The sequence below is a fragment of the Calliphora vicina genome, chromosome 1 (genome assembly GCF_958450345.1).
Source record: "Calliphora vicina chromosome 1, idCalVici1.1, whole genome shotgun sequence".
In the NCBI taxonomy this organism is placed as follows: Eukaryota; Metazoa; Arthropoda; class Insecta; order Diptera; family Calliphoridae; genus Calliphora; species Calliphora vicina.
Window position 1 is genome coordinate 136,213,414 of NC_088780.1, and position 26,333 is coordinate 136,239,746.

At 29.9% G+C, this 26,333-nt stretch overlaps 1 protein-coding gene across 1 annotated transcript; it reads left to right on the plus strand.

Moving 5' to 3' along the window:
* Window positions 1-1,338: 1,338 nt before the first annotated feature.
* LOC135948921 (transmembrane protein 26) lies at window positions 1,339-8,488 on the plus strand. Its single transcript, XM_065498371.1, has 8 exons — window positions 1,339-1,532; window positions 6,740-7,026; window positions 7,105-7,285; window positions 7,357-7,511; window positions 7,597-7,795; window positions 7,900-7,960; window positions 8,026-8,231; window positions 8,296-8,488. The coding sequence occupies exons 1-8, from the start codon at window positions 1,339-1,341 to the stop codon at window positions 8,486-8,488; spliced, it is 1,476 nt and encodes a 491-aa protein (XP_065354443.1).
* The last annotated feature ends 17,845 nt before the right edge of the window (window positions 8,489-26,333 follow it).

Below are 26,333 nucleotides of genomic sequence, written 5' to 3' on the forward strand. Positions count from 1 at the left end.
GTTTGGTTTGTGCCGAACACCGCTCTAGTATTTGGCACTTGTAAACATAGACTTGATTGTCTTCCCTTAGATTTAGAAACTACTTTTAAAATTACCCTCTTATGACAGTTGACCATTTCTAAATGAGCACAATTTACAATGTATGTACCTTCTTCATCCATAATATATTAGCAAACGCAGTCATTTAGTCAGTCAGCAAGTTTATGATTTCCACAACAAAAAAAAATAAATAAAGAAAAACACACTAAAGGAAGAAAAGTTAATAAAGGAGAGGTATGAATGACTTTTGAAACAAAAAACCGTTTAAAATGAACTTAAATACATTGGAAGTTTGTATGATATAGTTTTTTTTTATTATTATTGAGCTATTTAATGCCCTACCTGTATGATATGTTTGTAATGAGGGTAAGTGATTAATCGATTAATAAATAATGAATCGAATAGGAAATATTCGTTGACTTTCCTAAAGTCTCGGTGAAAAGATTTGTATGATTATTCTGATAAATATTCATATAGAGATGAATTTAGATACAAATCTAAGCCAATTTTCGATATGTATCAATTTTCAAAAAATTACTTTATTTTATACGAGTTATCCTCTGAATTCAATCAAATTTGAAATAATGATAGTCTCCAGAAATCATATTATATATCAGATTCGTCTTCACTCTACAGCCGATGAACAGATACACTCTCTCAAAGCCTCTCAGATAAGAACTCAGACAATATAAAGGTGAATTTTTACTGAAAGGTGAAAGGAAATGAGGAGAAACTTTATTATCGTAATGTACTTATTAAGATATAATAAGTATTGAAATTGGAAAGATAAAAGCCGATTGGAGAATTGGACAATATATTGTTTAATTCTTTATATATGTATGTATATCATTATGAATAGTTTAAGTCACAGTCACTTTTCTGAAAGAGAATTATTCATATTTTCAAAACGATTACTTTTTAAATCTATGAATAGTATTAAATCACATTCACTTTTTTGGAAGAGAACATTTTCAAATCGAATAAATTGCACTACGATTAAATACCCTAAAATTTCCACAACACTAGACGTTTTAATTTCTTTTAATAATGAACTTTCCAAGTTAGATCCTGTGCTAAAAATTAATTTGACGATTAGTCTTTGTATTTAGTTGCGGTTTGTGATTCCTCGAGTAAAGTTCGTTTTCGAAAAAATAAATAAATAATGTTAAAATAAAGTGAAAGTGATTCCCAAAAAATACATACATACACATACTAAAAAAACACATCATCATGCTTTAAATACAAAAAAAAATCAAAATATTAATTTGAAAAACTAGTGAAATGCAATGAAACGCTAAAATGGCGAAAATTATTTCAACAATTAAGGCGACACTAACGCGTATTATTTTCAGTGCCCACAGTATTATAGCGATATATCAAGTGGTCGAAAATAAGAATGACATTATCTATTGGTCCTTGACGGCTCCTCTATTATTACTACTCTTTGAGGGTATATTCACCATATTTATTAAAAAGACCCAGGAATGGAGATGGTATGTAATTATAATTCAACTGATGAAATTTCGTATAAAAAATTGTAAACTATTATTTTTTTACTCAAAGGAATTTTTTCTCTAAAGTAAACAATTGGTTGACGTCATGTTTCTTTTTTGCTTTTAGAGGGTTCATTACTTCTTTGATTTTCAATTAAGCATTAAAAATCATATAAATTTCTAACCACCATTTACCCACCCCACCACTAAATCGTATGAAATACTTAGGTTTCGTTGTCTTCTTGGCTCTCTTTACTCATAGTTCATATAAATTAATGTTCATTAAAACGCACTTTCCAATCGCGGTCATTTCACTAAAATTTTATTAATTGACTTTTGATTTTGTTGGCGTTGTGTTTTTATTTATTTGATTTTTGTTTATTTTCATGTCCTTTATTCTGCAAAATAATATTGGTTTTGGCGAGGGTGTGATTTCATTGTTTGTAAATAAAGTTAAATCTTTGAATAATGATGGATGCATCATGATTTTTTAGTTTTAATTTTTCAAATTAGGAATGTGTCATGAAAAAGGACTAATGATTTCCCAGGGATTCCCAGATAATGTCATAGATTTTTCAAATGCTTGCAATTGTAGTATGAGTTTATTTTATTCTTACGTTCAGAGATTTAACACTATTATTAAACCTAATGCCTTAATCGCCATTAACTCAGCCTGAAAGACAGTAATTATGATCTGGGAGATGAAAGTATTCTCCTATATTTCGGCTAAGTTCGTAGAAGCACATTTTCTTTCGGTCACCTATTTCTGAATCATCGGTTTATATATCGGTTCCTTGGTTATTCCTTACTCCAATTACTTACATCGCATTCTTCTACATCTGTTGACATATTCGGTTGGTTGTATGGTCATTTGTTAGCGACTTTCCCATTACCATCAATATAGTTAAATCCAGGGCTGCATTTCATCTATATTTCGATCGGTAATATTGGTAAAAATATTATCAATAGATTTTGTCAATGTGGTTATCGTTGCACAGTCTTTTGGTAGAAATTCCATATTCTATGTGATTTCTCTACATTGCTATCAATGTGGTCCTTCCAGTATAGTCTCTAATCGACAGTTGAATTTCTTTATTATTTGTATTGTCTTGTTTTGAATGAACGGTTATTCATAATTTTCACTTGTCCGCTTTGATGGGATCATGAAAATTTCTGTCTTATCTGGGTTTACACTGTCTCACTGGCCCAGTTATAAGATATGTTGAGGGCTTCCTTTGCTCAATCACATAAAATGTTGGGATCCTTTCCTCTGATCAATATCGCGACGTGATCTGCGGGTCTGAAACCTTCATCGGATAGACTCATTACTTTAAGGTTCGTATTAAGGAATTTTAGTGGGAAAATTCCGGTAATTTCTTAATAAGATTTCAAATTAAAGTTACAGAATTAGTTTTGCACAGATAAAACAGATTCCTTGTGAATTTTTTCCAATCAAATTATATCCATAGGTTATACGATACTGGCAACAGAGATTAATATATCCTAAAATCATTCATGCGTAATGTACATTGTGGCGTTCGTCCTGCTGGGACCACATGACGTCCACTTCCATATTATTCAATTCTGGTGATTCGGATCAGTGACTGAATAATAAACTACAGATTTGACAGTTCGGTTCTTAACTACAACTAAAGTAGAATTGAACTATCTCGTCTTGCATTAATAACGGCTCCATTCGGATATGGTTTTTTGATCTGGCTTATCATTCATATATCCAACTGGCTTGGCCTTTTGCAAATATTGTTGTCATCTGTAAAAGAATAGATAGAATATATGAATTACATAATAGACTAGGAGAAATAAGGAGCCTTAATTAATCTTGAATTCGATACATGAGTAACCATCCACAACAAATTGTATAGTCCGATCAATGTGAAAGCTTAATATGAATCAAGAGAAGCCGAAAGCAATAAGTTTATTTTTAAATGGTGCATTTTAATATAAACTTATTGCGGACTCTATTTTTAGTAAATTGTTTGACGCCAAATTTTTAACAAGATTCTAGAATTCTATTGGGTAATTCTATTTTATTTCGATCCAGGTTGGATTTTTACCATAAACCAAGCCCATATCCTATATGGTTCATATTTTATAGCCCTCTTAGGTTGGACATGTTTTTGAAAAATTAACAATGTTCAGCATTGAAGAACTGTGCAACACGTCATTCGATTTTAACAAACGTGGTATCTTTTTGAAAATAAGAGATCGTCTGTGAAACCGGGCCAACCAGCCGAATCGACAAATATCTATGGCTCTGAGGTAATTCTCTGTATTTGGTGGGAGCAAAAGGGTCCTATCTATTATGAGCTGCTGAAATATGAGCAGACCATCACAGGGAACCTGACCGAATGCAACTGATTCGTTTAAAGCGAGCATTGGCCGAAAAACGCGGCCAGATATGAAACCGTAATATTCCATCATGACAACGATCGACCACATTATGCAATACCTGTTAAAAACTATTTAAAATGAATTGGTTGAGAAGTTTAGCCTCACCCGCTTTATAGTCCAGACCTTGAACATTCCGAATACTACATATTTGCTTCGATGGAAGCAGAACGCCTGCTCAGGGATACGCTGCACTTTGGAACAGAGTATCCGATATTGTCTTGATTTGTTCTTGGCCTCAAATAATGAGCTGTTCTTTTGGCTGGGAATCCATATGTTGCCAGAAAGATGGGAAAAGGCCATGGCTAACAATGGCCAATACTTTGAATAAATTTATATTGTACAAATTTTTCAAAATAAAAGCTAAAAATAATAGTTTAAACTGACTATATTTAATTTTTTAAATCGACTCGCTCAATACTGCGCCCACTTTAACCGTGTCGGTGGGTGGGTCATTATCAACAAACGCACAGTGGTTTAGAAACTTTTTTTTTTATATAATTCGGTATCTCGGGAACTATTGGAGATATTGCTACGAAATTTCACACGGTTGGAGCTAAGGTGTTTCGAGTTGAATTGTTGAGATTCCTAGAAGTAATGGGGGCAGGTGCGTCACCCCTAAAATTTGGTCACATCGGGTCTCAAATTTTTTTAAAAAATCGCCAAAAATCTATTTATGATCCGACTGTGCTGAAATATCTAGATATGGAGGGCCTACGGAGGGTCGATATTTTTTTATTTTATTGGCGATAAAATTCTAAATAAAATAAAAGAAAACTTGCTAACAGTTATCTCTTCCCTATAAAAAGTTACACGCATCCAAAGTTGATACATGTCGTATTTTTTACGTTTTTTTTAAAAATGGTCCTTATATTTTTTCTTTTGTAGAAAAAAATTTTCTTCGGGACTATATACAATTTTTATATGATCCGGAAAGATCACTTAAGCGGACACAGTACCCACCAGACCTATTTTATTTAAACAAAATCAAAATTTTTTTTAATGTTTTAAAATTTTTTTAAAAAAATTGTGTTTTTCCAAATTGTTTTTTAATTTTTTTAAAAGAAGTTTTTTCAAAATTTAAATTTCTTTAATTAATTTTTTTAGAAAAAGAATTTATGACAAAAAAAAAATTCGGGTTAAAAAATATTTTTTTCCGATTTTGACCCATTGTATGTCCAATTTACTATATATATACGTCGTTGCAAAGGTCTTTGAAATATCTATCATTAGATATCCATATTGTCTATATTAATGACTTAGTAATCCAGATATAGGTCACAAATAGGTCAAAAATCGAGGTTGTCCTAGTTTTTTCTTTATATCTCAGCCATTTGTGGACCGATGAATCGTGTATGTAAGTTATTTGTGGGCTTCGGAAAGTTGAATTCAACACACAGACGGACAATGCTATATCGATTCCGCTATCTATAACGATCCAGAATATATATACTTTATGGGGTCGCAAATGAAAAATGTGGAAAATACAAACGGAATGACAAACTTATATATACCCTTGCCACTCATGGTGAAGGGTATAAAAACTTATGTTTGAGTGAAAAATTCTAAAAACGCAAGGCATTGATCTTTAAAAAAGCTTCATATTTGTAAAACCCTATTGTTTTTTTACTATCACACGGTAAAGAATGTCACAGTACGCACTTTTCAAATAATAAAATCTCAGTTTTTGGAACAAATTTTTCCTGTTTTAAAAATTTCAAAAGTTATAATGACATTGATTTACGACGGACATTTGTATCTACATAAGTTCCAAATTCTGTTATGATAACTTTAACCGTTAAAATTTTATATTTTTCTGATTTTTATGCAATCTAAAGTCGTAAATGTAGTAGGGGCCCTTAAATTTATAATCACATTAAATGACACATCAATAGCTTTCTTTACATATGTATAAAAAGTTTACGGAATACGGCCCGATATACAAAGTACTACTCCAAGGAACACAAAAACGATCACGAAAACTACATAAAAAAAGACGACACACTTTAATAAACAAATTATGTACTATAAAAACATTTGTATTATTTTTTTTTTTTTAATCTAAATTTACATATCATTTTGATTATTTTCCATTTTATAAAATTTTAATAAGCTCTATACTTTTTATTTATTACAATTTTGTATTTCCTTACTACTTAAGTTCTCTGTTCAAAATTTCGTGCGAAATGCTGTCAAACTACATATAAAATATTTGGAATGAAATATATGCGAAATAATTTCGCAAAAGCAGTGCTCTGTTTTTATTGTGGAAAAAATGTGAAATACATCTGGCAACCTTATTTTTCCACAGGAAATAACATACGCAGCACTTCATTCGCACGAAAGCTGTCAAACAGCCTGTACAATTTTTCGCATGAAAAAAACATAATTTTTCGCAAATATGAACAGAGTACTAGGCTTAAGTGTGAAATGTATGAAAACAAAACAAACAAAAGAGCTTCAACTTTGACAGCTTACCGTTAAATTATGAGTTACCACCTGATTCTAATTTTTTACATTTGTGTATTCCAAAGTGGTAGGTACAAATTGCCATTATTACTTTTGGAAAATTCGAAACTTCAAATATGGACTTTTTGCCTCAAAAACCTATCATTGAGCCTGCAATGTTTCGAAAGAACTTATTATTATTTTTTTAAAAATAGTGCCACCTGAATGGAACATAAAGACCAAATTATTTTTTTGATATTCTTATTTTTAAATATTAATAGTCCATTTACATGAATGGATAATTATATAGTACACTCTCAATACTTAATTTAATCGCCTTTTTACTTTAGGTTTTGCCCTTCAGTATTCCTGTACTTAGCCAGTATTGTGCCAGCAATATGGCTATTGGAATTCGACAAAGTCGATAGACGTTTGAGTGATCTGAAGAGTTCGGAAGCCAATGATACCGCCGATTCACCCATAACGGATGTCCTTGGTGTGCCAAAAATTAACAAAGACACTTGGATAACATTAATTGAACAGTTTTTAATGTTAATACTCATAGTGGGTAGATGGATGTTACCAAAGGGAGATCTCACTAGAGATCAGTTAAGTCAGCTGTTGTTGGTATATATAGGTATGATATAAAACTATTTAAAACATAAGTATTAGAACATATTAATATTATATTATTGTTGTTTGCTTTTTGGAACAGGTACCGCTGCAGATATTATAGAATTTTTTGATTCGTACAAAGATGAATCGATAGCTAGAATAAACTTATTGGTATATTTAACTTTGGGCATTTGGTCCTGGAGTCTATTACAATTTACTATAGTTTTATCAGCGACTAGAGCACGAAGATCGCGGGGCGGAGGTTCAAATCATAAAGATGAGTAAGTGGATAATGTTAAAATGTTACTGAAAGTTTCCTAACTATTATTCATTTAAATAATTTTTATTTTAGGCCACCCACGGATTGTTGTAATAATTGTTGTTGTGGCATTGATGTTTGGGGCATTGTACTCAATGTTATATTACAGGATGCACCATTTTTAACATTTCGTTTGCTCATTATTTTCCAATATGATATTATTAGTTATATGAATGTTTTCTTTACTTGTAAGTGGTAATATTAAGTACTACACAAGTACATATGTATATTAATGATTTATTTATAAAATTTTTATAATTTTTTTAAATTTAGGTAAAAATTCCTTAGTTATCGTTTTACAACTGTATCGTTTGTACGTTGTAAATGCTGAATTTTGGAAAAGTCGTCGAGAACTGAAAGTTGCTGCCAAGCAACGTCAATATAAATCAAAGCGTCGCAATACTGATGATCCGAATGGTATTTATATGATCTCCTCGGATCGTGGAACTGAAATGAGACGAAAAATTAAGAGGTAAGAATATGTGATGGGGATTATTATTTTTCATATGTTGTGCATTAGAGCAGTATGAATAGTTTGCCTCTAACTCTAGCAATATTTTGTTTTGTTTCTTCCAGAGCCAAAGAATATTCCGATGACGAGGTTGTCTATAAAAAGAAGGCCAAAAAGGATAAGTTAGTTTAGTTTAGAAACAATTTATTAAAGATCTTAAAATTAATGAAATTATCTATCGCAGAAATAAGAAACGCAAACGTAAGGATACTGGATATTCCACGGCCAGTTCACAAAATCTTTACTCTACTAAAGGTGAACAGGAGAAGGGAGCACGAAGAAAGGATAAAAAGGTCAAGAAAAGCAAACGAGATCGCAGTAAATCACCTTGCAGTAGTGATGTTGTAGAGGCACGAAAGTCTAAACATGCCAAAAAGTCCGATAAGTCAGATAAAAAGTAAGTAAAGTAATTAAAAAATATTAAACATAATTTATAAACATTTAAATTTTTTTCTTTTCAGAAAGTCGAAAAGGATTGATGCCGTTATCGAAGAATCTAGTAGTACCGGCAACTCGTCTGATTCTAGCAACTCAACTCTACCCAGTTATGAGGTCATCAATGAAAAGAAATCCAAATCGAAACGACGTAAACGCAATTCAAGTTCCTCCTCATCAAGCACAGATACTTCCGACAGTTCGTCTTCGGAATCTTAAAAAAAAAGATCATTTGTCTTAAAGAAACTCTAATAAATAAGAGTTTCTTACAATTTTTGTATTGGAAAATCTCTTTTAGTATAAGAGATTCAAATTTGTCTTGTAACCGTAAAATAGTTTTCATATTTCCAAACGGTTTAAAGTGATTATTGGTAATGAAAAATTTTGAAAAAGCGCACTTTGGCGTACAATTGGTATTATTAAGAAATTTGCTATTTACGTTATTTTGTATTAAATATTTATAAAAACTGAAAAAAAAACTTTTATAATAAAATCAAATATACATACAACATACATATTTATAGGAATTATATTAATAAATAAAAACGAAATGAAACAAATAATTAAAAGGGGATCTTAGTAATTACATACATACATATGTATATGTAGCCTCATTACACTCTAGGCTACATAGGATATCAGTATACTTAAGCAAGAAGAAAATAAACTTTATGAGAATTATATCAACACAATTTCTATAAAACCGTCTTCATTTAACAGTGTGTGGAATATATTAAGGTTATGCAGTCTATAGAATTAGAGTCTTAGAAACCTACAAGATCAATTTTTCCAGGATGTCTTTTGTCTTTGTTGAACTTTTGGGTCATCTCCTCTAAATATGTATATTTGGTGGTAATAATATGTTGGTGATGTTTGCACAAATATTTAACAACATTTGCATATCCCTTAATTAGCAATACAATATTTTCTTGATTGCCAAAAATTCTGTCTAAACGACACTGTTGTGATTTGGCTGCCTTTTTGATATATTAAAGATTTGTTCCTTAGTAAAAACCTCAAAACTAAAGAAATGTTCCCTCCCAGAATTTGTGATCGACAGGGGGTATTTCTAAAACAATGGAATAACAATACCGCATTTATTGTTATCCCATTGCAAAATGCAAAGTAAAATAAAACGTTGTCGTTATATATACTTACGATCTACATGAGAATAGTCTTTCGCTTTCTAGACACTATCGATGGCTACTATAAAGGATTTAAGTTTTTGGATAACAAATAATTGTATCATTTGAGCTCTATACACTTTGCCACATGATACTAAATTTTTTTTACCACTTCCAAAAAATAAGATTTGTCGATTTTATCTTTGGAGTCAAATTTTTTTCCGGAGAATAGGGCGGATAAGGGAGCAATTTTTAGCCTAATTCATGATTATTTCCATGGAAACTGCACATGTGTATACCCGATTGTGAGCAAATGCTGCAGCCATCTTGCGAAAGCTTTCTCATACCCAAGTGATCATTCAAATTTGAAACCACTGAGCCTATGACTTCCACAATCTCTCACACTTTCAATCTTTCATGACTCAGCTTTGTTCAAATTTTGACAAGAGTCCAATGACAGATGCAAAATAAAAGGATTTTTAGGAAAATGTATTGAAAATTATTATTACTATGAGACCAATATTGTAAGAATTGTATAAGCTTAAAAACGTTATATACCAAATTCAGCGATTTTACATCATTCTTATATACAATTTGAACTTTGAACCCCAATAAAACACAAACCAATGAGACTATAAAATTTTTGAATCGATCGAGCTCCTTTTCTTGATTAATCGCTTATTGGCCAAGTTATTAGCGAATTTAGATATTTTGAGTTTTTATATAAAAAATCGATTTTTGTTAAGAAATATGAGTGATAACAGATCGAGTTTCTTTTTTTGATTCAACGCTTATTGGCCAAGTTATTAGCGAATTTAGATGTTTTGTGTTTTTATATAAAAAATCAATTTTTGGTCAGAAATAGAGTGATCACAAATCGAGCTCCTTTTCTGGATTAAACGCTTATTGGCCAAGTTATTAGCAAAATTAGATATTTTGAGTTTTTATATAAAAAATCGATTTTTGGTCAGAAATATGAGTGACCACAGATCGAGCTCCTTTTCTTGATTAAACGCTTATTGGCCAAGTTATTAGCGAATTTAGATATTTTGAGTTTTTATATAAAAAATCGATTTTTGTTAAGAAATATGAGTGATCACAGATCGAGCTGCTTTTCTTGATTAAACGCTTATTGGCCAAGTTATTAGCGAATTTAGATATTTTGAGTTTTTATATAAAAAATCGATTTTTGGTCAGAAATATGAGTGATCTCAGATCGAGCTCCTTTTATTTATTAAACGCTTATTGGCCAAGTTATTAGCGAATTTAGATATTTTGAGTTTTTATATAAAAAATCGATTTTTGTTAAAACGCTTATTGGCCAAGTTATTAGCGAATTTAGATATTTTGAGTTTTTATATAAAAAATCGATTTTTGGTCAGAAATATGAGTGATCTCAGATCGAGCTCCTTTTCTTGATTAAACGCTTATTGGCCAAGCTATTAGCGAATTTAGATATTTTGAGTTTTTATATAAAATATCGATTTTTGGTCGGAAATATGTGTGATCACAGATCGAGCTCCTTTTTTTGATTCAACGCTTATTGGCCAAGTTATTAGCGAATTTAGATATTTTGAGTTTTTATATAAAATATAGATTTTTGGTCAGAAATATGAGTGATCACAGATCGAGCTCCTTTTATTTATTAAACGCTTATTGGCCAAGTTATTAGCGAATTTAGATATTTTGAGTTTTTATATAAAAAATCGATTTTTGTTAAGAAATATGAGTGATCACAGATCGAGCTGCTTTTCTTGATTAAACGCTTATTGGCCAAGTTATTAGCGAATTTAGATATTTTGAGTTTTTATATAAAAAATCGATTTTTGGTCAGAAATATGAGTGATCTCAGATCGAGCTCCTTTTCTTGATTAAACGCTTATTGGCCAAGCTATTAGCGAATTTAGATATTTTGAGTTTTTATATAAAAAATCGATTTTTATTAAGAAATATGAGTGATCTCAGATCGAGTTCCTTTTCTTGATTAAACGCTTATTGGCCAAGCTATTAGCGAATTTAGATATTTTGAGTTTTTATATAAAATATCGATTTTTGGTCGGAAATATGTGTGATCACAGATCGAGCTCCTTTTTTTGATTCAACGCTTATTGGCCAAGTTATTAGCGAATTTAGATATTTTGAGTTTTTATATAAAATATAGATTTTTGGTCAGAAATATGAGTGATCACAGATCGAGCTCCTTTTATTTATTAAACGCTTATTGGCCAAGTTATTAGCGAATTTAGATATTTTGAGTTTTTATATAAAAAATCGATTTTTGTTAAGAAATATGAGTGATCACAGATCGAGCTGCTTTTCTTGATTAAACGCTTATTGGCCAAGTTATTAGCGAATTTAGATATTTTGAGTTTTTATATAAAAAATCGATTTTTGGTCAGAAATATGAGTGATCTCAGATCGAGCTCCTTTTCTTGATTAAACGCTTATTGGCCAAGCTATTAGCGAATTTAGATATTTTGAGTTTTTATATAAAAAATCGATTTTTATTAAGAAATATGAGTGATCTCAGATCGAGTTCCTTTTCTTGATTAAACGCTTATTGGCCAAGCTATTAGCGAATTTAGATATTTTGAGTTTTTATATAAAATATCGATTTTTGGTCGGAAATATGTGTGATCACAGATCGAGCTCCTTTTTTTGATTCAACGCTTATTGGCCAAGTTATTAGCGAATTTAGATATTTTGAGTTTTTATATAAAATATAGATTTTTGGTCAGAAATATGAGTGATCACAGATCGAGCTCCTTTTATTTATTAAACGCTTATTGGCCAAGTTATTAGCGAATTTAGATATTTTGAGTTTTTATATAAAAAATCGATTTTTGTTAAGAAATATGAGTGATCTCAGATCGAGCTCCTTTTCTTGATTAAACGCTTATTGGCCAGCTATTAGCGAATTTAGATATTTTGAGTTTTAATATAAAAAATCGATTTTTGGTCGGAAATATGAGTGATCACAGATCGAGCTCCTTTTTTTGATTCAAGGCTTATTGGCCAAGTTACTAGAGAATTTAGATATTTTGAGTTTTTATATAAAATATCGATTTTTGGTCAGAAATATGAGTGATCACAGATCGAGCTCCTTTTATTTATTAAACGCTTATTGGCCAAGTTATTAGCGAATTTAGATATTTTGAGTTTTTATATAAAAAATCGATTTTTGTTAAGAAATATGAGTGATCACAGATCGAGCTGCTTTTCTTGATTAAACGCTTATTGGCCAAGCTATTAGCGAATTTAGATATTTTGAGTTTTTATATAAAATATCGATTTTTGGTCAGAAATATGAGTGATCACAGATCGAGCTCCTTTTATTTATTAAACGCTTATTGGCCAAGTTATTAGCGAATTTAGATATTTTGAGTTTTTATATAAAAAATCGATTTTTGTTAAGAAATATGAGTGATCACAGATCGAGCTGCTTTTCTTGATTAAACGCTTATTGGCCAAGCTATTAGCGAATTTAGATATTTTGAGTTTTTATATAAAATATCGATTTTTGGTCGGAAATATGTGTGATCACAGATCGAGCTCCTTTTTTTGATTCAACGCTTATTGGCCAAGTTATTAGCGAATTTAAAAAATTGATTTTTGGTCGGAAATATGAGTGATCACAGATCGAGCTCCTTTTTTTGATTAAACGCTTATTGGCCAAGCTATTAGCGAATTTAGATATTTTGAGTTTTTATATAAAGTATCGATTTTTGGTCAGAAATATGATTGATCACAGATCGAGCTCCTTTTCTTGATTATACGCTTATTGGCCAAGTTATTAGCGAATTTAGATATTTTGAGTTTTTATATAAAAAATCGATTTTTATTAAGAAATATGAGTGATCTCAGATCGAGTTCCTTTTCTTGATTAAACGCTTATTTTCCAAGCTATTAGCGAATTTAGATATTTTGAGTTTTTATATAAAAAATCGATTTTTGGTCGGAAATATGAGTGATCACAGATCGAGCTCCTTTTTTTGATTCAACGCTTATTGGCCAAGTTATTAGCGAATTTAGATATTTTGAGTTTTTATATAAAATATCGCATTTTGTTAAGAAATATAAGTGATCTCAGATCGAGCTCCTTTTATTTATTAAACGCTTATTGGCCAAGTTATTAGCAAATTTAGATATTTTGAGTTTTTATATAAAAAATCGATTTTTGTTAAGAAATATGAGTGATCACAGATCGAGCTGCTTTTCTCGATTAAACGCTTATTGGCCAAGTTATTAGCGAATTTAGATATTTTGAGTTTTTGTATAAAAAATCGATTTTTATGAGTGATCACAGATCGGGCTCCTTTTTTTGATTCAACGCTTATTGGCCAGTTATTAGCGAATTTAGATATTTTGAGTTTTTATACAAAATATCGATTTTTGTTAAGAAATATGAGTGATCACAGATCGAGCTCCTTTTCTTGATTAAACGCTTATTGGCCAAGTTATTAGCGAATTTAGATATTTTGAGTTTTTAAATAAAATATCGATTTTTGGTTAGAAATATGAGTGATCACAGATCGAGCTTCTTTTCTTGATTAAACGCTTATTGGCCAGCTATTAGCGAATTTAGATATTTTGAGTTTTTATATAAAAAATCGATTTTTGGTCGTAAATATGAGTGATCACAGATCGAGCTGCTTTTCTTGATTAACTGCTTATTGGCCAAGTTATTAGCAAATTTAGATATTTTGAGTTTTTATATAAAAAATCAATTTTTGTTAAGAAATATGAGTGATCACAGATCGAGTTCCTTTTTTTGATTCAACGCTTATTGGCCAAGTTATTATCGAATTTAGATATTTTGAGTTTTTATATAAAATATCGATTTTTGTTAAGAAATATGAGTGATCACAGATCGAGCTCCTTTTTTTGATTCAACGCTCATTGGCCAAGTTATTAGCAAATTTAGATATTTTGAGTTTTTATATAAAATATCGATTTTTGGTCACAAATATGAGTGTTCACAGATCGAGCTGCTTTTCTTATTAAACGCTTATTGGCTAAGTTATTAGCGAATTTAGATATTTTGAGTTTTTATATAAAAAATCAATTTTTGTTAAGAAATATGAGTGATCACAGATCGAGCTGCTTTTCTTGATTAAACGCTTATTGGCCAAGTTATTAGCGAATTTAGATATTTAGAGTTTTTACACAAAATATCGATTTTTGGTCGGAAATTGAGTGATCTCAGATCGAGCTCCTTTTCTTGATTCAACGCTAATTGGCCAAGTTATTATCGATTTAAGCTATTGTGAGTTTTTATATAAGTAATCCAATTTTGGTCTGAAATATGATTGATCACAGAACGGTGTATTTTGCAGATGTATTTAATAAGTGGGCGTATTAGTGGACGTGGACAATTTTTATTTATGTAAAAACTATTGCGGACTATGTATTGCGAACATTAAAAAAAATACTTAAATCGGTCCAGGCGTCCTGCGACCTGGTAAAAACTTAAATTGGTTTACTATGATCATTTAAGCAAAAAATTATCCAAATCGATGTAGCCGTTTTCCGATTTTAGATAAATCGGAAAACGGCTAAATATACATATAAACGGATTAAAGGAATATGTAAATTTAAATTTTTCTAAGTTTACTTTAATAATATCGGACTAACCGTTTTTGAGTAATCAATAATTATGTGGAGAAACGTCTAAAAAAATCACAATTTTACTTAAAACTTTTTTTAAAAAAAACCTCCATAGAATTTAAAATTTGGACCATATTTGTACTACTGGAACCGCAATACATCAAAATTGTGTAGTGGTTTAAAAATCCTGTAAAATGTTTTCGATTTTGTTGCCCTGTGTAATTAAACATTTTTAACGTTATCACCGAAAAAATTTTGACCTTTTTAGGTGTCTTAAAGGTCACATATCACTATTTTCAATAACGCCGTACTTATATATTGATAAAACACTAAAATAACTCGTGTTTACCCAATAATTATTACACTAAAATTGATAACTCCTAATGATTGTAGGATATTATGTGGTCTATACTATAGTTTTTTTTTTATTTGGTTTCTATATGGAATTTTTAAAATAAATGTTTTCCCATCTGGTCACCTTATCGCACAACCTCAAACTTTAGGCGTAAAGCTTTTTGTAAACACACTACTCGTTGTCGTTTAAACGTTAGTTGTGCGTGAGAAATCAAACAAGTCGGAAGCAACTTGCCGTTGGTGCTTACATACGCTGTTGTTTTGTTTTTAAATTTTGTATCTCAAAGATTTTGTTTTTTTAAATCTAATAGTTTTCTATTTACAAGTGCGATATGTATTTTAAATAAAAGAATTTAATTTCCTGTAAAAGAAAATAATTTAATTACAATAAGCCTTTATAAGTGAAAGGTTTAAAGTTCAAAACTAACAACATCAAGAAAAAAAAATATTGAACAAAACGATCAAGAATAAAACAACAACAAATTAAATAATAAAGCAAAACAACTTTTGTGTTTATTTTTGTTTTAATGTGGATTAATTTTTATTCATTTACATATAAGTCTTGCTCTTGCTATTGTTTTTTTATTATTTTGATTTTGTGAATTGTATGAGTATGTGTAAGTGTGTATGATAATTTCATAGTTTTGTGCGATTACTATTAACGAAAGAGAAAAAAAAACAGAACTAAAAATTTACATATTTACCCCCACTTACAAACATATGTACATATGGATGTAAATAAATATACATATATACATATGTATGTATTTATTTACAACAAAACAAAATAAACCATAGCAGAGCAGAGCCCAACCGATATCAGCAGAATATCAACAAATTTTACTCTTTTGTTACAATTTTTTAGTTTGTTTTGATTTTTTGTTGTCACTTAATTTCTTGTTTTTGTTCAGAAAAAAGAGTGCTTTCGTGTGTTACCAAGAGTGTTTAAATGACACCAATTAAATTGATAATAAAATTTAAAATAAATAATATTGTAATTGTGATAAAATTATTTATTTTCTTATTAAGATTTTAATTATGTTTAATTTAAATAGAGTGCCATATACATATACATATGTATGTACGTAAAAACAAACAAACGAAAACCAAAAAGTAAAATAATTTTATTAAAAGCCCGTAAAATTTCCAAACAACTGTCAATTTGTCAACATTTAAATTAAACAACATTTAAAATTGTTATGTAAGTACGAGAAATAAAATATTTTTATTAAAAAAATTTTATATTGTTTTGGGAACAATAATAACCAGGGCAACCAAATATATGCTCTAAAAAAAGTGTTTCATGCGCATAAAATATGCACTTATAAACGAAAAATATGCTAAAATATGCAGTAAAGAGCAAAATATGCAAAAATATGCACTAACAAATCGATGCCAAAATTCTTAAAATTGTCTGAAACGGATAAATAACTAACTCATATGTTTATACGACGCACCGCAAAAAATATGATATTGCATATTTTTGGTTGCCCTGATAATAACACTGTCCAACAAATTGAGACTTTTTGATTGGCACTGAATAGCGACCCTATAATTCTGAAAGGGCATGTTGAGTAGATCATTTTTGTAGAATAAACTTATAGTCCAGCTGGTCTGATTTTTTTTTTACAGTGGGTCAAAGTTTTTAAATTTTGATCGAATGAAGCATTATACTAACAGAAAAAATGTTGTAAGTTAATGTCTAAGAGAATTCTTATTGTCAGTGTTATATGGTGGATTTTTATGGGGATCATTTTTGTGGAAGATCTTAACCCTCCAGCTAATCTCTTTAGGGGTCAATTTGACCATTTTTCAAGAAAATCAAAAAAGTCCTTTCAAAAAGGTCATTTAAGGATTAAAATATTCTATGAAAATTTGTGCCGGAAAATTTCATTGAGGGCCACCAAAGCTACCAAAGTTGTAAATAATGCCCTTTACGCTAAATTAGCAAAATTACACTCCACCACGGGTCTCACATTTTTTAAAAAATCCCCCAAAATTCGAGTATGATCGGAATGAGCTGAAATTGAAAATATCAGTAGTCCTTAAGAATGTCTACAAAAAACATGTATACATATCGATGGCTTAATATAGAATGGTCGTATCTCAACTTTTAGTTACTTTACAGGAGAAGGAAAAAACTCAATAATATCAGAAAGTGAAATTGAAAAAAAAACACTAAAAATTTGTTTTATATCAAAAAATATTTGTAGAAAAATATAAACCAAAAAATATGCGTTCCACTTTAAATGAGTTAGGGGTTTTTCTTTCAAAAGATTTTTTAAATGAGTTAGGACTTTTTTATAATTACTATAAATCTGTTATTCGTCAACATAGGAAACTGAATTTTTTAAGGGAGGTCTATTTGAGTATTGTCTACCAGAATATGTAAAAACCTCGATTTTGAAAAAAAACGAGATACGACCTTTCTATATTAAGCCATCGATATGTAAGTAATCTCTTTTAGTTCAAGAGATATTTAGGTTTATTTATTTTTTTTTTTTAATTCTGCTCGATCTTTTTTGTTTTTTTCGATATAGCGAGCCTATGGAGGGTTGAAATAATTTTTAAAAATATCAGCTATAAAATTCTCAATAAAATCAATGCTAACAATTATCTTGTACCTACGAAAAGTAGAAGGAATCAAAAGTTGGAACATGTAAAAAAGGCCATATTTTTAAGTTTTTTTTCCAAAAAAGTCCTTTTACTTTGTCCTTCGTAGAAAAAAATTTCTTAGTCGCCCCCAGACCTATTGAATCTTTAACAATTTAAAAAAAAAATTAAGGTTTGAATAAAAAATTCTTAAAAATCAAAGGACAGATGCACAAAACGGCTCCATATTTGTATAACCCTATATCTTGTTTAAATAAATACAAAGTAATTTTACTATGACATGGTAAATAACGTCACAGTAGGCACTTTTCTAAAAAAAACTCAGTTTTTGGAACCCGTAGGAATTTCGGTATTTAAAAATAAAAAATGTCAAAAATTATAATGCCATTGATTTAAGGACATTTTTATCTATAGTATTTCCTAATCTTGTTATAATATCTTTAACCGATAACATTTTACATTAATTCAAATTTTATATTTTTGTTCATGGGAATTCCCTATATTCATCCGAAAAGAGAAGAATTTCTGTTTCGAGCAGTCTAGATGAGCAGTACGGTTTTTTTTAGAAATAAGAGGAGGGGAAATAATTCTAGCCTCATTAGACCTGCGGCTAACAGTTCGACAACTAATTTCCAATTGATAACCTACCGGGAAGTAATTTTGGCAATTTCTTAAACGCTCTTGCAATTTAAATTTTAATGTCTGGGAGAAGTTATAGAAGGCCTTGCTCTTTGTTAAATACCTAGGAGGATGGGAAGTGTCCCAAAACTATTCACTTGACTGTTTCTTGGTGATAGGAATTGGTATAGTTTAAATTTTTTTATGAATAGAAGGAGTGGGTTGGTGGGATGTCAACTGATACCATTTAGATACTCTTTGACAAGTCTATTGGTACAGTTACTCCTCTGTAAAAAAAAACCTTGGAACAATTTTAGAACATCTTCCATAAATTAACAATTTGTATACCAACCACCAAAATCGAAATATTGGACATAGACCCATAAACCCATAAAAGTGAGTGACATGAACGATGGATACTTTATTGATACATATTACGTAATTGAAGTTTTCGGAAACATGTACTATTACCATATATAAATGTTTTTTAAATAGTTAGTAAAACTGGCTAGAGAAAAGATTTGCGAAAATTTAAATAAAGAATTTTAGAGTTGGACTGAAGAGAAAACCTATCTGCGATCTATTAATGAGACAGCAATTTCAAAAATTATAAAAAAATTCTTGAGACAAGTACTGTTAAAACTCAACATTTGAGAGTAAGGCCTTCTATAACTACTCGCAGACAATATTATTGCAAGAGAGTGTAAAAAATTGCCAAAAATTACTTCCTTGCAGAACTGTTAGCTGCAGGGTAAATTAGGCTGGAATTATTTCTCCTCCTCTTATTTCTAAAAAACCGTAATGCTCGTTTACAATTTAGACCGGTCGAGACCGAAATAAAAAACAGTTCTCTGTTCGTATGAGGCAGTGATGGGAGAACATTTGTAAGATAGAAAGAGAGTGGACCTCAAGTACAAAAATAAGTTTGGTGGTGGCAACATTATGGTCTGGTTTTTAACGAAAGGTATGGGTCCAATTCATAAAAGATACTATGACCGAGTTGTTACAATCCCATGAGTGGCTTGTTAAATCGCCAGAACTCCATCCTTTCACAAAATGCGGGCTCAAAATTATATCACGAAGGAAGCTTTATCAGATGCGGTTATAAGAAAATTACAAAATATTCCAAAGGAGACGATTGATTCAATGCATTGTCGCTTTGTAGCATTAATTAAAAACAAGGGATATCCAACAAAATACAACAAAATCTAAAATTTCCCAACATTTGGCTTAACAGGGTAGACAATAATCTAAAGATTTCTAAATATTTCAACTGAAAAATTGGTTAGAGTTCGTTTTCTCATGTCCTAAGATTGTTACGTAAACCTACTTTTGCTTTAGCTACTACTGCACATTTTAAGATTGAGCTAAGAACTCTACGTTTTTATTTTCCAAAATATCCACAACTGCTGTTTGATTATTATCGTATATGTTCAACTCTTTCGTTCCAAGCTGGGTGGTTTTTGAAAAGATTTGAAACTGAAACTTTTGTTATTACAATATTTAACAAAATTCCGATTCAATATTTACAATGAATCTATGATTACAATCCATTCAGCGGGTTTTTGAATTTCCCGGGTCTTAATTGAAAGAGCAACACCCTGTCAACAGGCATCTATCAATTGACTCCTCTCAACATTTAGTTTGTGTTTCACAATTATTTATAGCAGACTACTACTAACTAAATTTCGTCGTTTTGAGGAATAAAACATAACTCTAATAAAGGCTAAGTATGCTATATACTATGGGAACTCTGCACCATCAATTTCAATGGTAAAAATGTGGTTTACTAAATTTCGTTATTGGCCCAGTTGAGTTCTCTACACCCGAAACAATTGAAAAAATTACGATATTGAAAGTGCGAGAGATTGTGGAAGCCATGGGCATCTCACATGGCTTTTGAATGATAACTTGGTTATGAGAAATCTTTCCGCAAGATGGCTGCCGCGTTTGACTTCAACGATGAAGTCAATCTCTCAAAAAATACAAAATACGTATTTTTTGAGAGATTGACTCGACAAATCTTATTTTTTTGAAGGGATAAAGAAAATGGGAGAAACGTTTGACAAAGTGCATAGAACTCAAGACCATAGACAACAACTAGATAGGTAACTGAGAGCCAAAAACCTAAGTCTGTTGTCAAAAACCTAATTCATGAGAATGTATTGCATGTATTTTGTTATTGTATCACCCGTATGTGTGAAATGAGAATAAACCGGTTAACCGGTTTTTTTGAAGATAAAAACCGAAAACACATAACCTGTTTTTTTAAAAGACAATAATCGAAACCTGTTTTTTCAAAAACACACTTTTTCGGTTAAACCGCAAACCGGTTTTTAAATTTTCGGTTTTTGGACACTCTAATTAGTATATATTCATTTGTGTACATATGGTGGCTGTAAAATATTAATAAATATCATCAAATATGTAAATTCCCTTGTATAAAAATTAAGAAAACTAAAATATGAATACATATTTTAAATTAGCAACGGTCTCAACTTTTATTGAATACCCTACCCTAAGGAAAGTCCATACACTAGTAAAGTGCAGTTGCAGACCTAAATAGATTTGCTGGGCTATAAAAATGTAATGCAATGACAAACTAAACATACCGGCTGTATAAATTGTAAAAGCATCAAACAAATACAAACGTCACCGAGCACGTTTCTTTTGTTTACCTAAAATGAAAAAGATTAAAATGTCTGTCTTACAAAAATAATAGAAAACTAAAAAAATAATAATAAAAAAGAACAAAACTATATACTTTATCTGTGTGTATGATTTATTATCTATCTTCTGGGTATAAATGTACTACATATACATATACACAGACACATTCTGTTATACATATCTACATATGTGTTACAGTGGGTGAAGTTTCAAATATTTATTTTAGAATCTTATAAACAGATACATGCTATGAATTCAGATGTAATATGATGGAAAAGAACAAGAATTGAATAAAATAAAAAACACAAATTGTTGATAACTGGGTAGCCTTGAGTTTAAAATATATTTCAGTATGTATTTCCAGTTAAGTTTCGCAAGCAAATGTTAACATCAACAATTTACCAATATTTGTCTATTAAAATATATAAATACTCGAACAGTTAACAAACTTTATAAACTGCAAGTCAAGTAGATATTAAAAACAAAATATACATGTTAGGTAAATTTGGCGCCATATTTCATATTTTTAAGCTACAGCTGTTACTCTTTGATATTTTATCGTTATATTTATATTTGTGGTATACAAGAAAATAACAGATTTAAATTTACAAATAGTAAGTTTATAGATTTTGAATCAAACTGCTTATAACTACTTATATCCAGAGTTTGAAAAAAACACTAACATACCGTATGTTTGTGTTCGGTACGGTACTTTTTCATCTACAGTTCACATACCCATTCGCTACAAAATGTACGAAAAATCCCAGCGGTTAAATGTATCCCTTACAAAGAGTAATTGTCACTAATGTCTGACAACTTGGTTGTCTTCAATTTATATATTTTGGATAATTTGACACGTATGTGCCCTTTGTAATGCAGAGACGAGTCAATTGGTTACTTTATACATCCCATGTAATCTGGCGTAATGACAAATCCCACTTAATTTTCTCTAAGTTATCTAGAGTGTAATCACTAGCGGGCGGATTTTAAGGCATTTAGTATTGGAAAATATGCTTAAAAAAATCAAAATATGACCTACAAATTCTAAAAATATGCATCTGTATTGTGAAAAATATAAACGTATTAACACTATCGCTCAATGTCCAAAAAGTACACAACAGAGTTTAAAGCTATTAGCGTTTCGGAGATTGAAGCCTGAGCCTTCTCAAGTGACTTAGATTTTAGAATCATCAAAATATTGATTGTACTCTAAAGTCGAATCTAACCATGATTTTCATCATAAATGGATGCGAAATGTGGTAACTGTTTATGTGAAGTCACAAACTATTTGGGTAAAAAAATCTCTTATAGAATGAAACTAAAACGAATAAATGTGATTATGCTACAATAATTAATTGTTGATACTTATTAAAACAAAATATATATATTTTTTTTGAAACCGATTATTTTGAAATGATATTCAGCACAATCTATAACAATATATCGGCAACAAAATCGAAAAAATTTTAGAAGCTTTTTAAACCACTACACAATTTTGATGTATGTCATTGCCATAACAGCGTCTCCATTTTCTGGTATAACTTGTTTGGAAACGCGATCACAGATCGAGCTCCTTTTTATGATTAATCGCTTATTGGCCATGTTATTAGCGATTTTAGATATTGTGAGTTTTTATTTAAAAAATCAATTTTTGTCAGAAATATGACAGATCCTTTCCTTGATTCAACGCTTATTGGCCATGTTATTAGCGTATTTAGATATTTTGGGTTTTTTTATATAAAAAATCGATTTTTGGTCAGAAATATGAGTGATCACAGATCGATCTCCTTTCCTTGATTCAACGCTTATTGGCCAAGTTATTAGCGTATTTAGATATTTTGAGTTTTTTTTACAAAAAATCGATTTTTGGTCAGAAATATGAGTGATCACAGATAAAGCTGCTTTTCTTGATTAAACGCTTATTGGCCAAGTTATTAGCGAATTTATATATTTTGAGTTTTTATATAAAAAAAAGATTTTTGGACAGAAATATGAGTGATCACAGATCGAGCTCCTTTTCTTGATTAAACGCTTATTGGCCAAGTTATTAGCGTATTTAGATATTTTGAGTTTTTTTTACAAAAAATCGATTTTTGGTCAGAAATATGAGTGATCACAGATAAAGCTGCTTTTCTTGATTAAACGCTTATTGGCCAAGTTATTAGCGAATTTAGATATTTTGGGTTTTTATATAAAAAATCGATTTATGTTAAGAAATATGAGTATGAGATCGAGCTCCTTTTCTTGATTCAACGCTTGTTGGCCAAGTTATTAGCGAATTTATATATTTTGAGTTTTTATATAAAAAAAAGATTTTTGGACAGAAATATGAGTGATCACAGATCGAGCTCCTTTTCTTGATTAAACGCTTATTGGCCAAGTTATTAGCGAATTTAGATATTTTGAGTTTTTATATAAAAAATCTAATTTTGGTCAGAAATACGATTGATCACAGACCGATGTATTTTGCAGATGTATTTAATAAGTTTTTTGCCTTTTTCATGCATTTTCACCATCTAAATGTTTTAATATCGCAAAGTTATGTTGAGTAAAGTTGTTAAGCTCAACGCCGACTACAACATAGTCAGTAAAGAAAAGTGGTATTTTTGGTTTTCATTGAGTGGGACCCTAGAAAATCAGTTAAGTGGCAGTGATAGAATATTTTCAAGACGGCCGAAGGGAAGGAGACTGAAACCCCATGTACACAAGTAATGCCCGTAATTTCAACAAATATATATATATATCAGTGCCTAGTTACATATGTAGTTAAAAAAACATTTAGTATATTTTACCCGTAGATATAGATTTTAAATTAATGTCAAGTTACCATTTAAGTAACTTGCCGTAGTTAGCTATTTGTTAAAATTACGGGCATAACACAGTTAAATTCGGTGGTGGTAATACTGTCTTTAGTTGCCGTTACCTTTTAACCGTTTCGGTATCCAACCTTGAAATTTATTATTTAATGCAATAAATAAAGTTATGCCTGTAATTTTGTAAAGAAATAGAAAATAAATTTTTGTTTATAAATAGTTACTAAACAAAGATTAAACAAATTTAACAGTTCTCTATTAAACCTGACCTTATTTTCAGCAATTAAAACATTTGTTCTTGGCAACAATTTAATCCCTAAAATAAATTATTACTTTTGATAAGAAAATTTAGATAATGGGTCGGTCTGCTAATTATTGATTAGTTAGATTTAATCAAGAAACATTTAAAAGATAAATAAATAAATAAAGACGTTTCACAAAAATTAGCACTTGTCGACTATAAAAAACGTTTCTATATACGAGTGTCAAACCAAAAATGTATAAATATTTTTGTTTACTACAATACATAATACCAAATTTATAAAAAATAGAAAAACGTGTCTGAAATATTTATTTGCCAACAAACAAAAACATTTACTTATAAATAGTCTAACGATTATTTAACAACTCTCATTTAAATACAAAAAAAAAATATTCAAATTAGTTTTAAGTGAAGCTTTGGAACAAGTAAATATTATACAAAAAAAAACATATGGTTCGATAATGAGAATTTAAATACGAGTTGATGTATGCAAATAAGGTGATTTAAGTAAGATATGGTGATTTAAATATTTGTTAGAAGCGAGAGTCAAGCTAAAAGATTAGTGTGTTAATTATTAAAAATTTAGTGCCCAGCACTGACCAATTAAAATACTGAAGAATATTAATAAAGAAGAGATGATGGAGCTTAATTAATGTCTAACAACAATCGGGAAAAGTTTGTTATTTTAAACTATATTGTTAAAGGTGACTTTAGGCAATTAGACTTTACGGAGAGAAAATAAAATGAAAATTCATCAGTATGCCAAAAAAATGTGCAATGTTAGTTTTTTGAAAATGTTCAAAAATTTAAGAGAGCCATACTACAAATCGAACATCACAGCTGATTACTTTGTTCTTCACATGTTTAGAAGCTCAAGCTGTCCAATTCACTAGTGTTGGTTGTTTCGAACACTACAACAAACGTAAAAGCAACAAAAACAATAGACAGATTTTGACAGCTCAAGCCAACATAAACAAATTGCATGTGGTTTTTGTAAATGTTGTAGGTACTTGTTTTCGCCTTCCATACAACTGTAAAATTTTAATCCGTATTTTCTCTCAATATCAAATGATTGCATTACCCCCATCTTAACTAACCCTCAATTAGTTCATTAAGCGAACAAATTTGTGTGCGCACATAAATTTGTCTTATTTGGGCACCTTTTGTCAATGTTATGTCCTGTCCACACGAGACAAATTGTCTGCTAAGTTGATAGCTTTTCAGGGCGTAGGGTTACAAATTACATTTGAGAGCTCATATTACTTGTAGAACAACGTAAACGGGGCTTAATGAATAGTTTAGTGTTCGTGTTTGCATAATCATTTATACTTTAAAAAGTTTTGCTAGAAGAATAAATTTTTTCCTTCATTACAATTATGAGTTTGGTCCATTCATGTCTTATTTCTTATGCCACTAACAATCACATCTGTTCTAATAAATTTGTATATTAAATTATAATCACCAAGTAGTTATTGAATTAAACAAATTAAAGAATTGCCCCCAAATAATATATATCTAAACTCAAAAATAAGTAGCAATTACTTAGAAAATTTTCCCAAACGTTAAACTATAAGATAAACCAAAATATATGTATATGTGTCTGTCTTTAGTTAATCAATAAGAACAAAGAACTATTTAGATTAGTGCCTACTTTTACTTACTAAGTTTTGTTTTTATAATTTTTTCTTTTGTATATTTATTGATGGTCAACTAATTTTATTGTTGACGTATTAAAACATAAATATTTTTTTATAAATACAGTTATTTAGCAATTTCACACTGTTTCATATATATGTACAAAGTTAAATATAAAAATACTATATGAACAAGTAATTAGGTGGGTAGGTACAAGTTGATTAAAAGAATTTTTGTGTTTTTTATATTTACCTAGCTTACCCGGTGCGCTTCGCCACCCCTATTAGAAGAAGGAAATAAATAGCACTATTAAGTCTCCCATTGTGAATCTAATTGTAAATGTCTAATTTCATATTTCTGGGTCCATT

Bases quoted from the DNA above. Each gene is read 5' to 3' on its own strand.
- LOC135948921 (XM_065498371.1), top strand. From the start codon at position 1,339: ATGGCGAAAATTATTTCAACAATTAAGGCGACACTAACGCGTATTATT. The intron at 7,286-7,356 runs GTAAGTGGATAA...TTTTTATTTTAG, and splicing joins GGTTCAAATCATAAAGATGA to GCCACCCACGGATTGTTGTA. The intron at 7,512-7,596 runs GTAAGTGGTAAT...TTTTAAATTTAG, and splicing joins TATGAATGTTTTCTTTACTT to GTAAAAATTCCTTAGTTATC.